At 44.5% G+C, this 18009-nt stretch overlaps 1 protein-coding gene across 1 annotated transcript in view; it reads right to left on the reverse strand.

The window, feature by feature from the left end:
- Positions 1–815: 815 nt before the first annotated feature.
- The window catches only part of VSTM2L (V-set and transmembrane domain containing 2 like), an 84186-nt gene continuing 66992 nt past the window's right edge, over positions 816–18009 (reverse strand). The window contains exon 4 of the mRNA XM_069063521.1: positions 816–2889. Within this exon, the coding sequence (XP_068919622.1) occupies positions 2572–2889 (318 nt within the window). The 3' untranslated portion in view covers positions 816–2571. The remainder of the gene's footprint in view (positions 2890–18009) is intronic.

Genomic DNA, 18009 nt, shown 5'->3' on the forward strand with positions numbered 1-18009 from the left:
CATCCCTCCCTTGCTTAAGACCAAAGAATATAGGTTCTAAGCTTGAATGGACCCCTAGACATCATCTAGTTCAATCCTTTTATTGAACAGATGAGAAAACTGTGACTCATAGAGAGAAGTGAATCTTTTAAGATCACACAATTATCAAAGCCAGGTCCTAGGACCCCATGTTCAGTGACTCCTTACTGCCTATAGAATAGAAGTCCAGGGACCTCTGTGACCTGGTCCCAACTTACTTTTCCAATCTCATGTCCGACTTGTTCCCAACACTAATGCTCCACTTCCCTTCTCCCATCCAAAGTGTAGCTTGTCCTACACATCACAAAAGAATGATTTATCTAACAGTGCTTCCAGTCAGTACAATTCATTTTAGATAATAGAAAAGTAGTTATCTGTGAATGTCCATGAGGGCAGGGACTCTGTCTTATCTAAACTTTCTATTTCCTGTAGAACTAAGCACAATTTTCTGTGTGCAGTAGGTGTTAAATAAGTGTTGGTAGTGTAATTACTATATTGTCCCTTTAAAAAATCATTCTTTCTCAGTTCGACTGCTCTTGGAGTTCCCAAAGCAGAGACTGCTCCCTCTCTTGTCAACCCCGAAGCCTCGAGGGCCGTAAAGAGAACTTGTTGAATGAGTGAATGAAGTCAAGGTTAGCTCTCAGTGGCAAGGTAGAAAATGAGGGGTGCTCCCTTTCTGTTCACTGTTGGCCTTATGTTCCCAGTACCTGGCACTTAGTGGGTGACTTAAAATGCTTGCTGATTGAGTGACTAAATGAATGATTGACTCCTGTCACAGAAAGACACTTAGCCAGAAGTTCATTTAAACAGCTTTATTCACTTCAGCAAGGCTGATAATCACAGATTGGATCATGTGGATATGAGGTGCTGAGCCCCCAATGTTATAACCTGTGGTCACACCCTTCTGTATTGATGCAAAAAGACTTATGAGGGGTTTCTACCCAAGGAACCTTTGCCCTCTCCCTTCTCACTATGCTCCCTCTTCAGTCAGGCAGTGGCCAGGGCAGAACCTTCTGTGTTCGTGTTTGTGTGTGTGTGTGTGTGTTTCTATGGGAGAAGTGGGGGTGGAGGGTTTGGCCCATTAGAAATATTTACAAATCCTCGTGGGGCAGAGGGGTAAAAAGGACAAGACGATGCAAGTGTGGGTATGAGAAAGGGATGAGGCCTTGAGCAGAGTTGTCACTGGGCCCCAGAGGATCCCCTCAGAGAGGTGGACTCAGCTGCATTGGATCAGAATGGGCCCTGGAGTTTGTGAGGTGGACAGGAAGAGGGAGGGGGGCCTTCTGGGAGAAACCTCAGGTTGAAGTGAAGTGAGGTTGGGAAGGTGGGGCCCCTGCTGGTGCAAAACTTTGCATGGAGGGGAGAGGAAGGTGGCAAAGGGAGGAGGGTCCAGAAATGAGCCCTGAAAAATAAGGGGGCTCCTGGGTTTGATTCTAGGTTCTTTCAAGAACAGGGAAAGGAACAATAGCTTATTTGGAAGGCTTGGGATGAAAGGAACCACAGAAATACAAACTATAAAGATATAAAGACTGTTCACAGCCCCTCCCCACCTACCTTGGTCCTGGGCCCATCCAGACAGCAGGGATCTTCCTTGCTGGGGCCAGGCTTTCAGAGGGGTCTGCAATTCTACAGGGGCCAGGGATTCCCAGTTTTGGATCCCTTGAAACATATTCTAGCCCCACTGAAGAGGGAGGCTTCTCAGGACAGCCTCTCCTCTCCTGCTGCCCCCTCTCCCCTGACCTCCCTACACACATACACATCAAAAGAAAGAACATTCATCTGGGCTATTTGCTATTTACAATATACAAGTGTGGGTAGTGGGACTAGCTGCTTGTTTAGCATGGCCAGATCCTGGCACAGCAATGAAACTGGATGGTAAGGGGAGTAAAGCGTGTCCAGGGGGATCAAAGCAAGAATGAGCTAGATCTTTGGGTCTGGGCCCAACAAGAAAAGCAAAACACAGGGCTTCACAAAAGCTGGCAATGAGATGGGGCATTGCATGGACCCCTAGGTGTGGAGAGATTAGACCCTGTGGCATAGGAACAGCACCCCTGCCCTACCCCCAATTTCTGATGGCCATGGCTTCAGAATCCCAATAATGCCTTTTTCCTGCCAGCTTCCAAAGCCCCAGTCCCACACCATCCACCCACCCCTCTCCACTCCTAGAAGAACCTGAAAAAGTGATGGCCATAGGAGAATAGGGTTTAGAGCAGAAAGGGACCTTGGAGATCATTTAGTCCAACTGTCTCATTTTACAGAGGAGAAAACTGGCTGAAGGAAGGGTACAAGGGCTCACATGCTGAGCATGGGGAGAGCAACAAGGGCCACTGCTGGGGGACACACAAGGGCCCAGTTGGGCCAACATCAATTCAGTGGCATCTGGATCCAGGGCACTCCTCTGGCCCAGACCCTGCTCCTCATGCACTCTGTACAGTGGAGGAAGGAGGGAAGGGAAGAAAGAAAGGCAGAGGGACTGAGGAAGGAATGACCCTCCCACTCTCTCTGAGCCACCAGGGTGGGGTGGGTGGGTAAGGGGAATGAAGGAGTGTCAGTCTACAGAGCACAGGCAGCGTCTACTGACCGCTTTTTCAGCTCCTTGCCTGGCTTAGGGGGTGGTGGGGGTGGGGCAGGAGCTGCAGGCTGTCCCCCCAACAGTGGGGTATCCTGCAAGTGGAGGGAGGGGCCGTGACCATGGTGATGAAGGACGGAGTTCTCGCCAGGGTCCACCCGAAGGTAGGCTTTGACCTTGTGGTGCCGGGCCTTGCCATCACTGAAATCAATCACTCGGCACTCGTAGGTCCCCTCATCTGTGGGCTTCACCCGGGACAGGCGGAGCTTGTGAGAGATGTTGCTGCCAACCACCTTGACCACCTAAAGACAAAGGAGAGAAGGGGGATGGGAGACACAGAGTGACAGGCTGAAGAAATGCTACATATGGGTCAGAACCAATGCATCAGGTATCAGTCCAATGAGATCCAAGTCCATAAGAGAAGGAGTTTCTTTCTTATCCTCCATTTTCAATGTATGTTTCTACAAAATCCATACACAAACCCCAAGATCAAGGCCTGGGGTAAAATGAATTTAAAATCCAATGGGATTTATTTCTTTCTCTCCTCAGAGCTCTCATTGTCTGCATTACTTAAATGATACTATTCCTTGAAATGAGAGATGCAAAACAGGAAAAAGAACATCAAACATAAAATGGCAAAGCTGGGACGGCCCCAGGAATACAGAATACTGTCTGAGCTAAAGGGGTCCTAAGTACAGAACGTGACAGTTGGGATGGTCTTTTGAACATAGAGCTGGGATGTTGGATCTGGTAGGATCTTTATAACATGGAACACAGCATATAAGAGTTACAAAGGCCCTTGGAACTTATAACACAAAATGACACCCTTGTAAGGGACCTTCAGGATCACCTAGTCCCCTCATTTTACAGTGAAAACAGAGCCTCAGAGAGGGGGAAGAGAACTGTTTAATGTCACATAGTGAATGGGTGACAGAATGGAGAATAGTTTTCTAAGTCCCAGACCAGTGTTCTCTCTATTTTATCATACTATGAAGAAGGTGCTGCCCAAATAGTTGTTGACTGATTGATGGTAACAAGCATCTGATGACTGGGAGATACCCTCAGGCTGCAGACTTTCACCTAGGAGCCTCTGGGGACAAGACTGGGTCAAATCTTTCCACTGTCAGTAAGCTCAGACAGAGGTGTTTTCCATGCAGGAAACACTAGCCTCTGGGAACTGTCCACAGTGCTGAGATCTATCCTGCATCCTGGGAGCTGTCCGCAGTTCTGGAAGCCATCCGCATTTGAAGCTAATACACGAGGGCAGCGTTTGCACCATATGAGAAAAGGACCCTGGTACACTCCCCATGTTGAATCAAATTGTATATGAACTCCTAGTACAACATCAAGCCTATTTAAACACATGGTTTCTTGAACCTGCCTGACCTCACACCATGTTTTCCTGTTTGCTCCTTGGATCCCATCATTTCCATGTTCCTGACCTATTCTTCTGGACTCCGGACCTGTCTCCTCCCTTTGTTTCCTATATTCTTGGACTATCATGCAACTGCTATGATAACTGAACACTTTTTCCCCTGAAAAATTCTCTTATTTTTGGTTCCTTGTGAATTGAGATGTTACCATTATGAACTGTCCTGTTCATATCAGGTCAGCCTGCTGCTACTATACACTCATGCCATACTCTGGCCAGTCCCATGTAGTCCTGAGTGTCCATTTAAACTGTTACTATGAAAAGACCCAAAGGCAGGTCCAGGAAATGCACACTTCCAGTCTGAGTGTCAGCTCCCATTGATCTCACTTTAAAAAACATATTTAGCTTCCTCTTTCAGACTCAAAAATTCTAAACTGATATACAAGCACTAGGGATTATTAGTATTGAATACTTGTTGAAAGGTGAGCAATTTGTAAACCTGCAAGCACTATATAAGTGTGTGTGTGTGTGTGTGTGTGTGAGCACGCGCGCACGTAAGTGCACAAAGGCAGCATGATGTATTGAAAAAAGCATTGGACTTGGACTTGGCAAATCTGTTTTAGTCCCAGTTTTGACAGTAGCCATGTGATCATGGACAAGACACTTCACTACTTTTAAGTCACATTTTCCCAACATATAGAATGAAGAGAATGATCCTTATACTAACAACCTCACAATATTATACCTTGTAAAGCTAGACAAATGGGGAATATTTTATGTCATATGATGTCTCATTGTGGCCTGAAAATGATGACCATAGGGTTATAAAGCCTACACTAATGAACTGCAACCTCTAGCAGATCCTACCAAGCTAGGAAAGCTTCAAGGTGGACCTGATGTTTGACCCATCTGTGAGTCTGTTACCTGAAGGGCAACTGAGCTTATCACTAGAAGGCTGGCCACTGGATAATGAATTAATGTGACTGACACAATTTATTGCCTTGTAGTACGTATTTAGAATGGTAAGAGTTTAGAGGTTATCTAGTCCAGACCCCTCATTTTACAGATGAGGAAACTGAGGCTCAGAGAAGTTAAATGACTTGCCCAAAGTCACGAAGATAGTATGTGGCAGAACTGAGATTTGAAGCCAGGTCCTTTTAAGTCCAGAGTGACTGCTTTTTCCACTTGCATCACGCTGACTCATAAACCATAGAAAGGCTATGATATGCATCAGTGGAGAGAGAGGCCACAACTATGAAATCATGGTTCCCTGAAGTAAGGTGCCTAATAAGTGCATCTAATTAACTGGCTAAATCATTGTTATTATAAATTCATGATGCATTCCATCCTCATTTTCACCTCAGAATCACTCATTTCCTTCAGAGCTCAATTCACGTCTCATCTCCTAGAAAAGCCTTCCTTGAAACTCCTGGTTGTTAGCTCTCTCTCCCACTTCAAATTATCTTTTACTTATTTATACATTCACATGTTTTATCTTCCCATGTAATGTAAGCAATGTGAAGACAGGGGATATTTTAAATTTTTATCTTTTTATTTCCAGGGCCTTGCATATAGTACATGCATAAAAATGTTTGCTGAGTTCAACTGAATGAAGAAGGAAGAGGAGGAGGTGCAGGAGCAGGAGGGGAAGGAATCTTTCTGAGAAACAAGAATACTGAAAGGAGACCTAAGATCCTATATCCAAATATCAATTAGTATCTTATTTTTGATCCCACTGTATCTTTATCACCCGTCAATGCTAACATGCTAAATTTCCAATGTTGGCATACTGTATCCAATTAGTAGAGAAGAGCTCAACCTGGGGTCACCCAGCTACTCTCCAGGCCTTCCAGGGGCAGGACAGTTTCTCTGTGGAGCACTCCACCTGATCTCTTCTTCAGAGAAATGCTGGGAAGGGCCCCTGGAGTAGACAGAAGGAGCTGACACATCTCCAGGTTTTCCATCATCCCCAAAGCTTGACTAGGAGAAGGACTTCTGAGTACTATTCCATATCTTTATATCTTCCAAAAATAACCCTAGACTCCTCACTTCCTTATTTTGTAGGATTTAGAACTAGATGGGACTTTAGAATCAATCTAATCTACCTCTCTACAGAAGAGGAAGCAAGTCTATTTCTCCTATTGAAACAATGCAGTTTATCCCATTTCCTTATTCCTACAAATGAAATTATGCTGAGGCCATCCAACTTTGTTTTTTGAACCTCAAAAACCCTCCCCCAATTACCTAGACCTCTCCTTTAATCCCTCCCCTCTATGAGAAGAAAATCCAGATAAGGAATGAGGAATTTGTCCTGAGGCTCTTCTTTTCTCCCCGCCTGGCTCCGAAAAAAAGGCCAGATGACTGACCCATTCATCCATGGCTTCCCCCTTTCTCCAAAGCTGAATGACCTAGTCCCCTCCAAGAAGCATCAGGCTAAGATCGATGCCACAGCTCGCCAGCTAATTAGCTTTCATACCAAATTGATTCTCTCCTGGTATTTATCACCCGATGAAATTTAAGACTTACTCACGGCCAGAGTGGGTGCAGCTTTCAGGTTGGGTCAATAAACTGGATTTATAGCCCACCCTGGGTCCCTGGCTCTGTGCCAGAGGGGAAGGGAAAGATGAGGACCCAGCAGGGAGTGGCTGCTACTGTTCACCCTGTAGTGGACCTGGCTAGCTGGGCTTTCCTATGGTTTAGGAGGGATCTTGTTCAAGGCCCTCATGAATATTACCATATGGGAGATGAGGAGAAAAAGGACTCCTTTTTCTAGAGTATTTTAAGCTTCACAAACAAAGCACTTTCTTCACAATGACTCTATAAGATCATAGGATTTAGAACTGGAACTTTAGAGATCTTTAGAGATGTTTTAGACTTTAGAGATTATCTAATATAATGTCCTCGTTTTATAAATAGGCAGCTAGGTGGCACAATGGATAGAATGCCAGGTCTGAAGTCAGGAAGACCTGAATTCCAATCTGGCCTCAGACACTTACTAGCTATGTGACCCTGGGCAAGTTACTTCACCCTGTTTGCCTCAGTTTCCTCATCTGTAAAATAAGCTAGAGAAAGAAATAGCAAACCTCTCCAGTATCTTTACCAAGAAAATGCCAAATGCAGTCACAAAGAGTCAGACATGACTAAAAACAACTGAACAATAAATGAGGAAATCAAGCCTCAGAAATGGGAAATTATTTGACCAAAGTTACACAGGAATATAGCAAAGGCAAGGTTCAAACCCAAGTCCAATTCCAAATCCAGGGCTCCTTCCACTATACCACACTGCTTCATTTTTTTTCTCCATCTTATAGATGAAGAAACTGAGGTTCCAAGAGGCTGAAAGATCTGTCCATAATGATACAGCTATTAAAGCGCTAGAAGCAGGTTTCCTACCTCCCAGACTCTTCACTCCAGTGCCCTTTCTACCATTCTGCAAAGCCTTTCCAAATGAGAAATGCAAGGAAGACAGCCATCAGTACCCTGGGTCTGCCCTTCTGGTCCAGAGTCTGTACCTTTCCAGAGAGTCTATGAAATGTAACACTGGATAGTAGCAACAGTGCTGGCTTGAAGCAAGGAAGATTTTGTGGCTCAGTTGCTTTTCAGTCATACCGGACTCTGTTGACCCCTTCTGGGGTTTTGTTGTCAAAAACTCTAGACTGCTTTGCTGTTTCCTTCTCCAGCTCATTCTACAGATGAGGAAACTGAGGCAAACAGGGTTAAGTGACTTGTCCAGAGTCACACAGCTGGTAGGTGTCTGAGGCCAGATTTGAATTTATTGAAGATGAGTCTTACTGATTCCAGACCCTGCACTCTTATCTACCACATCACCTAGCTGCTCCCCAAGTAAGGAAGAACCTAGGATCAAATCTTGTCTCTTTTTACTGGCCATGGGTAAGTCACTCGATATTTAATGTACCCACTTCGCAGGGCTTCTGTGAAGCTCAAATGTGATAATATTTATTTGAAATATACTTTGAAAACCTTAAAAGGCTATGTAGATGCCAGTCTATCATCATCATCGCTGCCACACTAAAGGCATGTCTGAATCTCTTCCCAACGAGATTGCCCTGCTCTAGGGCTTGTTCCTTGGCAGAGAATCTGATCCTCCAGCCCCTGTTGTTGCCTATGCTTGTGGGAGAGAGTTGGGGAGGAAACTCCCAGGTAACATTTTAACATTGAATGTTTCCAGGTAAGGTGTACTTTAATTTAAGCTTCCTAGAGACGCACTCCAGCAAATATGTATTGTCTCTGTGGTGTGATAGTTCAGTGAAATATGGAAATGGTATTGGATTAGAAGACCTGCATCCTTGTCCTGGTTCTGCCACTAACTCTGTGACCTTGGACAATTCACTTCTCTCTGGGTCTGTTTTCTCTTCTGTAAAGTCAGGAGATTGGATTTGGTGGTCTCCAAGGTCTTTTTTATCCCTAACATTCTATATTATTGATGATAAAACTCAAGTATCATCAGTAATAATAACAAAATAGTGATTTCTAATTTACATGTTAGGACATGCACCACGGGTTATTTCTTTTTTTCCCCTTTTCTTCTTTCTTTCTCTTTCTTTCTTTCTGAGATTGGTCTTTCTATCCTCCTTATGCTGGAAGTACAGTGGCCACTCATGAGCCCAGTCCCACTACCGATCAGAACTAAAGCTTTGACCTGCTCCATTTCCAACCTGGGCCCTTTATACCTCCTAAGGCAGCACTATTCTCAGGGCTAAGCATATTGATGTCAGATTTGTTGCAGACACCCAAACTGATGACAATTCACATCTCCCAAGCTCATGTGATCCACCAGCCTCAGCCTCCCCAGCAGCAGAGTTCATAGTAATGCAATACCATGTGCAGCCATTTTTTTTCATTCCAGCAGAAGAATGACCTACAGATTTGTTGGTCTCTTCCAGAATTCTGTAGTTTCCTTGTAACCAAAGACACACAATCGTATTTACATACAACTCAATTAAATTTAACAAACCTGTAGCAAGTGTCTTACGTGTACTAGATGTTTTTCTAGGCCTAGGGATAAAAGAAAATAATCTAACACTCCTTGCTCTCAAGAAGAATACATCCTACTTGGAGTAATCAAACTGTACCTAAATAAAAACATACTAAATAAACTAGTACAAACAAAGAGGGGAAGTCAAGGATGGCTTCATGGAAGAAGTAGAACCTGAGCTGAATCCTAAAAGAGGATAAGGATTCTGAAAGGTGGAGATAGTATTGAATTGGGGTTTGGCTCTGGCCAGCAGAACAGAGGAGAGCTAGCTAACCAGTCTACAATGAGATCATATCCCATGGCCTTGCCCTCAAAAATCCCACATCTTAACCTTGAGCTGCTTGGCCATGGGACCAATGCAGGGCAGTGGGTCAGCTTCTTGTGGTCTTACAGTGGCCTGGCAGCCATCATCATTCTCCTTCTTCCTCAAATTTGAGCAAACCATTGTTTTTGGGTCATGGTCTCTATGAACAGTTGAGTTTCATGTGTATTGGTACAACCCACAATAAGTACACCAGTTAGACTCTGTTTACATGAATAAAAGAACTGAATTTACAATGCAATAGGACAGATCTGCATTAGCTAGAGGTAAGAAACTCCCAGTCACAAGGAGATTGCAGACTAGAGCAGGTCCTATTATTATGACAGCCAAAGAGTTAAAGTGGCTAGAGTGTGAGGGGTTGATGAAGTGAGTGGATAGGTGTGGTCAAGAACTGGCTGGCATCCAAGCATATCTAAACTGAGACACAACTTTAGGATCCCCTTGGCTTTAAAAAGGATTGGTTCAGGAAAAGTTAGCATCCTAGAACAGTTGCCAAGGCCTTGTCCCTTGAAGAAAGGAAAGATACCTTTGCTTTGAGTTGCCTTTGGGCCTTGGAGCTCTTTCCCAGTAAAAGAGATGGGAGATTGTACCAAGGAGAAGTCCAAGAACTGGAATAGCAAAGACAAGAGATAGTTGGCTGGCTTCAGGTTTACAGCAGACATTCTTAACCTAAGAATTCTGAATTTGTTGGGGGTATTTTTATGTTTTGATAATTGCATTTCAATATAATTAGCTTCCCTTGTAATCTTACATATTTTATTTTTAGCAATTAAAAACATTAAAGACTTCAGCAGGCTGTCATACTGGCTTAAGACACACCAAAAAATTTAAGAAATCCTACAGTAAATGAATTTGTATCTGAAAAGCAGTATGATGTAGATGAAAGATCACACTGGATTTGGGGTCAGAAGATGTGGATTTGAATTCTGCCTCTGCTAATTCCTACTTATAGGACCTTGGTCATCACTTAATCTTTCTAAGACTTCCCTGTCAATTTCCTCAGATCTAAAATGAGACAGACTGATCATCTTTACCATCCCTTCCAGCACTAGAGCCTATGAAGAAGATATTAAATCCTAATACTTCTATTCAATTCCCCAAAACCAGTCATTTTTATCCACCCACACAACAGTCCATGGGACATTAAATATAAATGAATAATAGCAAGATAGCTATTTGTCCTCAAACCATTTCTAGCTGAATCCCATCAAAAAAGATGAGAACAAGATAGCAATGATGATGGAGATGATGATTATGCTTTCAGGACCCACCGTTTCCTTGGGGTGGATGCATAATCCACCAATACAGACTGCAGCCCCTCTATGACTTCATAGATGGTTTCGTGAGGTACCGTGGTCAAAAGCATGACCCAGTGGCTGGCCACCTTCTGTGTTCTGAGATTCTCTGCATTTGAGAAGGCTTGTTCTTGGCTGACATACGCAGACCATTTCTGGGTCTGTGTTCTAAGCCTTTCCAACATGGTAGGACTTGAGATAGTGGGCAATCTACTAGCACAGCCTTAGAAATCCATGGCTATGGCTCCACATTATAATGAGGCATCAGATTGAGGTGCTAGTAAAAGAATAATAATGCTATCACTTATTTCTATGGTGCTTCACTTGTAAGCCACTGTCCTTACAGAACCCTGTGAGATGAGAAGTGTGTTATTATCCTTGTTTTGCTGATGAGAAATAATCATTTGTCCTTAGAAGTGAAGTGCCATCCCACCAGGAAACTGGGGTGGATGAGAAGACCCCTGGGTGACCCTTCCATCTGAGGATCCCATGTTTCTCTTAGCTGGGAGGCACAGGGTGATGGGCTTCCTCTGAGGCACCAGGACCTGGAATCGGCTGGAGGCCCAGACAATCAGATGAGCTAGATCGGCTTCCTGACCCTCTGTTCCCTCTAAATGAGGGACTGGAGCAGTCTTGCCAAGCTCTTGGGCCTAGTCTCTCACCCGAAGTCCCCGACCTTAGAGGAATCCAAGGAAATGCTTTTTCAGATGCACAGCGGGGAGTGAATTACCTCAACATCTGTTTCCCTCACGGATATTAATTATCCTTCATTTGTCAACCCTACGAGCCACTAATGGAGTAATAATGCTTGGAGCTCAGAGAGGACCTGCTCCTCGGGAATGCCATGTGCTCCACACACCGCCCTCCTCCTCCTCCTGATCTCAGCTATGCTGGGGGAAGAGAAGACACGTTTACACTCCCATTTCTTAGAGGGGGAAACAAAAGTCTAGTCAAATTCAGCCTGGCTTTCCCAAAACCTTGAAACGTCTGCATTGTTAACAATCATTCTGTCACCTTAATTTAACTCCCCCCAGAAACCTTTGGAGAACACACATACTCCCCAGGTCACTGTCACTCGCCTAATTTCCCAACCCTCTCTCCTGCCAGCCAGATATCTCTCTGTGCCTCAGGAATCCAAAGCATCTTACCATCAGAGACATCATCTGGTGCAACAGAAAATGGCCTAAACTGGGAGACAAGCATCCGAGGACTGCCACTAATTTGCTGGGTCATCTTAGGGAAAGTCCCTTTCCTACATTGGCAAAACGTTGAGGCTATGCAAGACGATCTTATGGCCCCTCTCTGGCATCCTGCTTTAGCAGGCCATTACCACCAAAACAGCCGGTAGCATGTTGCATTACATGAGCATGATGGTAACAGCACCTGCAGCACCTGCCTCTCAGAGTTCTTTAGAGAGATATGTAAAAAGCTCTGTAAACCTTAAAGTGCTATAGAACACCAGCTACTAAATCCTAGGCACTTTGTGGGGAGGGAGGAGGGAGGGGAACTGTCTATGGTATTTTGATTATCTGCATCACTGCTTTTGTCCTCTGCTTAGTGAAGATAAGGAAGTGTTGACAAGAGCAGTAAGACAGCCTGAGTCTCTGCACCGGCCAGAGGTTCCTAGATGGCACTGCCTAGTGACCCCTCCCCCACGACAACCTGATTTCTCTGCTTCATGTTTCAGTAGGTTAAAGCTAAAGGGATAAGGGGATGAGAAAGTGTTGGGAAGCATGTATTAAATACCTAGCACCATGCCTGGCACACTGTAGGCACTAAAAAGGCTCACTAGCTGATTAACTGAAAGGGATGAGGGTGATATTATGTGTGTAGGTGGTGTCACTCTCCCTATCTACCTTCACCCTCCTGGCTAGGAATGAAGACTTGGCATGCCACCTGTCAAAGCTCCCACCCTGATCATTACTTCTTGGATTACACTCATTCCAATGGCCAAACCATCACTCTTCCCACTTATACGTTACTTAATAATTGTCACAACACTTTCGTGCCTGTTCTCTCACATGATCATGATCATGATGATAGATTTTTACTATTGTTCAGTCGTGTCTGATTCTTCACGACCCCATTTGATGTTTCCTTGTCAGACACTGGAGTGGTTTGCTATCTCCTTCTCTGGCCCATTTAACAGATGAGGAAAGTAGGCAAACAGAGTAAAGTGACTTGCCCAGGGTCACATGGCTGATAAGTGTCTTAAGTCTTAAGCTGGATTTGAACTCATGAAGATGAGTCTTTCTGACTCCAGACCTGGTACTCTATCCACTGCACCACCTAGCTTCCCTCTAATAAATAGATACCATTAATACACTACATGGAGGTTCTATCTTTATGATACTCTGAGGCAGGTGCTATTATTATTCTCATTTCACAGATGAGAAAACAGAGACAGAATGATTTTGTGACTTGCCCAGGGTCACATAGCTAGAAAGGGTGTGAAGTAAGATCTGAACTTGGGTTTTCTAGAATCCACATCTAACACTCTATTCACTATACCTCAGTTGCCCAGGGGTGGTATTATTGTTTCATATGGGAAAAACAAGGTGAGGAAAAATTAAAATGATTTGCCCCAGATCACATACTGAGTAAGTTGTAGGGGCAGTTCTGGAACCCAAGCCTTCTTGCTTCTTGGCTAAGGCTTGTTTTACCCCATCTCCATCATTTTTGGGGGCAGCTCTAGGGGAGCATCCTACGCCTGCACTCTGACCCCAGCTCCCCTCTTCCCTCTACCCTTCCCCACATTTCTGGCTTCTTGAAGGGCCCTACCCCTTTGGAAGCCTTTGCAAAAGTCTTCCAAGGAGCAGTGTTCCTTCCCTATTCCACCCAGCAGGGTCTGTGCCTTTGATGAGGTAATTAGGATTCATTGCCACGGGGCTGGCAGGTTCTGTATTTGTTCAACAGGAGAGACAGCCCCCTACATAAATGTGTGCACAATGAACATGGTACTTATTCTCCAGGGGAATGGGGGCGGGGAGGCGGTGTGTACAAGTTACAGAGCTGAGAGGAAGTAGATGTGCTGAGGCTAGTAACAATGGCTCCTATTTCAAGAGCACTTTAAGGTTCACAGACCACTTTCCTCACAACAGCCCTGTGCAACACTGAGGACATACATGAGGAAACTCACTGACTCACCCAGGGACACACAGCTAGTTAATGACTATCAGGGAAGCATTTGAACCCAGTTCTCAGGCTTCTTTACAGAATATCACTGGATATTTTGTCTGAAAGTGATCTAAGTTCAATTCTCTCATTTTATAAATGGGCACACCAAGAGGACCCAGAGAGGGCCCCAAATCACACAGTTAGTGAGTGAGCTTTAGTTAGACTTCCTACCTTTGCAGAATGAATGGCATGTCCCCAAATGGAGCTATCTGGGGTTTTTGTTTCCTATTTAATTCATTTTAAAGCTTCTAAAATTTAAAGCAATCTTGCTTAAAACCCTGCTGACAAAATACTGGTTCCAAAATGATTCTCAAAATTGAGCCCTTCCAACAGAAATCTAACTGGTGGCAAATGGAGAAGAGAATGTTAACAAACAGAGGTTTGCCCGTAAATCATAATGAATTCTTCGTGCAGATGCATTGACATGGTTTAGCTGTGCAATTAGGTGCCTAATTATGCTGAAAGACACAAAGCCCAATTATGGCATGACCAAACCTATGGCTTCTTCCTTCTAAGAAAGACTATGCCACACGTTCCTCTTCCTCTAGTTTTTGGGGAAACCGGGGCTGTGTTGCTAAACCTTGTCAGGAAAACTGTAAAACATTTGGTGGCTGCCTCAGGGCAGGAGACCCAGAGTTCCATTCTTTTGGAGTGTATGATCCTAAGACGAGGAGGGATCCCTTGAAGTTTCTTAGTCTAACCCCTTCCTTTAAGATGTGTCCATACTAATGCTGACCCACCATTGGGTGCTATGCTCTGACTGGTACTTCTTCAAAGAGAACTCTCCATAAGAATGGGTCACAGGTACATTGCAGGGGAATATAGATAGCAATCTCTTACAGGGCCTCAGTGGATAGGCCCTGAAAAGGTCAGTCAGTGTCTTGACTGGTCCTTGGTATTCGAGTCAGTGAACCATAAATAATTACTGATCCCTAAGGCCTTTTCCTGTAATCCTAACAGTCTGTGCTAGGCATTGGGGACATAGTTACATATACCAGAGACCTTACTCTCAACAAGCCTACAATTTAATGGGCCAGGAAGAGAATAATATACAAATTCCTGATACAACTGAGAATGAGAAAAACACAAAAGAAAGATCCAGGAAAATGTAAGGAAATGTAAGGAGGGAAAACCACTTTGGGAGGTGTAAGTATGGATGGGTGTGGGTATGAATGGGAGGATGGGGTCAGGGGTCAGAAAAGGATTCAAGGCATTCATTCCTGAATTTAGACATGAAGGAAGGGAGGGGGTGATGGTGAAATCTATTCCATGCATGGGGACCAATGTAAATAAAGGCACAAAGATAGGGAGAGGTCAGGCCAGGACTATGGGTTAGAGAGCAGTCCAGATCACATGGAACACAGAACAGTTGGGAACAACTGTGAGAGAAAGTCAGAAAGAAAGAAGAACACAGCCAGGCTGTGGAGGACCTTGAAAGTGAGTCAGGAGTTTACATTTTATTCAGTAGGAAATAGGGTGCCACTGAAGGTTTGGGTTTTGTTGGTGGTGGTTTAATAGAGACAGGCATGATTGTAGGGGCACAGTAAGATCACCCTGGCAGCAGCTGGCAGTGGGGTATATTAGTGGGAGAAGAGATTATTATCTCAGCATAAAAGATGGGAAAACAGAAGCTCCGAGAAGCTAAGAAATACACCCAATTAGTAGTAGACCTGAATGAGAGCCACGTTTGAACTCAAGGTCACAGGTTCTCCACCCCTGATAGACTCTCCCTTCTGATCCAAGTATGGATGTCCCCACGACTCTGTTCCTGTGCCCCCCCCTTTCATTTTGTCATCCCTCTCCTCAGAACTTTACTCTTCAGACCTGGGACTAAGTCTCATCACTGAAACTGCCCTGGTACATGGTAGATACTCAGTAAGCATTTGTCAGTTTGTTTTTCACCAAGCTTTTTAATTATGTGATTAAGAGTAAATCTTCCCAATGGCCCACTTGAACCACATCACTCTCTTACTTAAAAATTCTTCAGTGACTCTCCATTGCCTAGAGGCCAAAGTCCAGACTCCTTAGCCTATTATCGAAACCCCTCTATAATCTCCTCCAACTTGCCACAGACTCCCTGACCCAGCCAAACAGGACTTCTTGTTTCCTATATATATCCAGTGTTTTCCCACCTCCATGCCTCTGTCCCTACTGTTCCCTCTGCCCAGAGTACACTTCTTGCTTCCACTTCATGCTCAGAACAAATCTCTTAACCTCTCTAGGCCTCAGTTTCCTCATCTGTCAAATGTTTGGGTTGGACTGGATCATTTCTGAGGTGTCTTCTAGTTCTAAGTTTATATTACTATGATCAACCGTTAGGGTGCTTCCTTCACCAACATAGACGACAACCCTTCTGCACCTTTGGCAGAGTACTTGAAGAGTTTGTGGGATGAAAAAAATTCCATCTCCTAGGGACCAACCTTCAGGTGCTGGCCAGTACTCAGGTAACAGACAGCCCACCCTCAGGATCGTACTCAATCAATCAGCAAATTTTTATTAGGTGCCTACTCTATGTCAGAGACTGTGCTAGGATCTAGGGAAACAATTCCAAAAGAGAACCAAGGTCAGAGTCTTTCCAGTTTGAGAGGACCTGCCAGCAGTTTCCCTGTGCCATCATAACCTTAGAGAGGCCAGAGCTGCCTTCTGGCATAAGAGGAAGGCCTCACTAGGGCCACCTTGCATCAGCTTCCTCAGTTTCTGGAAACTGAAGGTAAGGACACCTGCCCAGCCTCCTTCAAGGCAAAGATGTGAGATCTGGGGAGATAACATTGAGGGACGTCTTTAAGAAAGCCTTATCAGGGTATCCTAGATAGAGTGCCAACCCTGGAGTCAGGAAGATCTGAGTTCAAATCCAGCCTCAGACACTTACTGATTGTGTGACCCTGGGCAAGTCACTTCACCCTGTTTGCCTCAGTTTCCTCTTCTATAAAATGAGCTGGAGAAGGAAATGGCAAACCACTCCAGTATCATTGCCAAGAAAACCCCAGATGGAATCAAAAACAGTTGGACATAACTAAAAAGGACTGAAAATCAGGGTGCAGGGAAGGAAACACAATATAATGGAAAGAATCCTGGACTTGGAGTGAGGAGACCTGGGCTCAAGTCCCAGCTGCCATTTCCTAGCTTCATGACATTACATGAATCATTTTTCTCCCTACAACTTAGGCTCCTCCTCTGTAAAATGGACCAGATTCTCTTGAAGGCTATTTCTAGCATTAATGTTCAATGATTCTATGATTTATAATATTGTTCTGGATGTATACAAGGACACTATTCCCAATTATAGATTCTCCTTCTGGCATGTTTGTACCATGGGCAGATAAAAAAGCATGCTATAGGGGGTGGCTAGGTGGAACAGTGAATAGAACATTAGCCCTGGAGTCAGGAGGACCTGAATTCAAATCTGGCCTCAGACACTTAACACTTACTAGGTATGACCTTGGGCAAGTCACTTAACCCCAATTGCCCTGCCCTCAAAAAGAAAAAAGCATGCTATATATGTATGTAAATACATGCACACCTTGCATATACATGTATGTACATAGTATGAATGCATATGATAAGCATTGTATTTGTAGTTAGAAGACCTGAGTTTGAGTTCAAGCTGTATTATCTACTGATTCAACTTGAGAAAGTCAAAATCTCTCTGGGCCTCATCCCCAGCTATAAAATGATGGGACCGGGTCTGATCTCTGATAGCTTTGATATTTAGTGATGATGAGCACCATCATCCTCCCATTCGCTCATCAACACCCCAGCCTCTCCTCCCCAATGGGACCCACTCGCTCCCCACAATGGTGGCATGGATATAGGCAGCCAGGGTCAGACAGTCCAGCCAGTTTGCAGAGAACCAGGCCATGCAGGCAGGGCCTCAGAGTCTCAGGCCCACTTTGTGCATTTCTTTGACAAATGTAGCTACCTCTTAATTATTGATGGTGACGCTGGGGAAGTGGGCAGGAGATGTACTGCTGTGGCTAGTTTATGGAAGCCATGTAGTCATAGCTATGTGGGGCAGCTCCAGCCCCTGCTGAGTCCTGAACTAGAGAGATGGCCCAATCGACCAGGACACAAGGACAGAGCCTCGAAAGACTTGTCTGCTTTTTTTCCTGTCTCAACAGGAACTGAAATCAAAAGGCTGATCTGCTGGTTTTACCAACCATTCTTCCACCACTGTATAAGCCCATCAGACCCAATTTAAATCAATGAACAGTGACTGAAACCACGCTCTCTGCAAGACCTTTTGGTCAGTCCTGAGGGCTC

Source organism: Petaurus breviceps, unplaced genomic scaffold, assembly GCF_028583685.1.
Source record: "Petaurus breviceps papuanus isolate PSGF00001 unplaced genomic scaffold, PetGlider_PUasm1.0 90591, whole genome shotgun sequence".
NCBI lineage: Eukaryota > Metazoa > Chordata > Mammalia > Diprotodontia > Petauridae > Petaurus > Petaurus breviceps.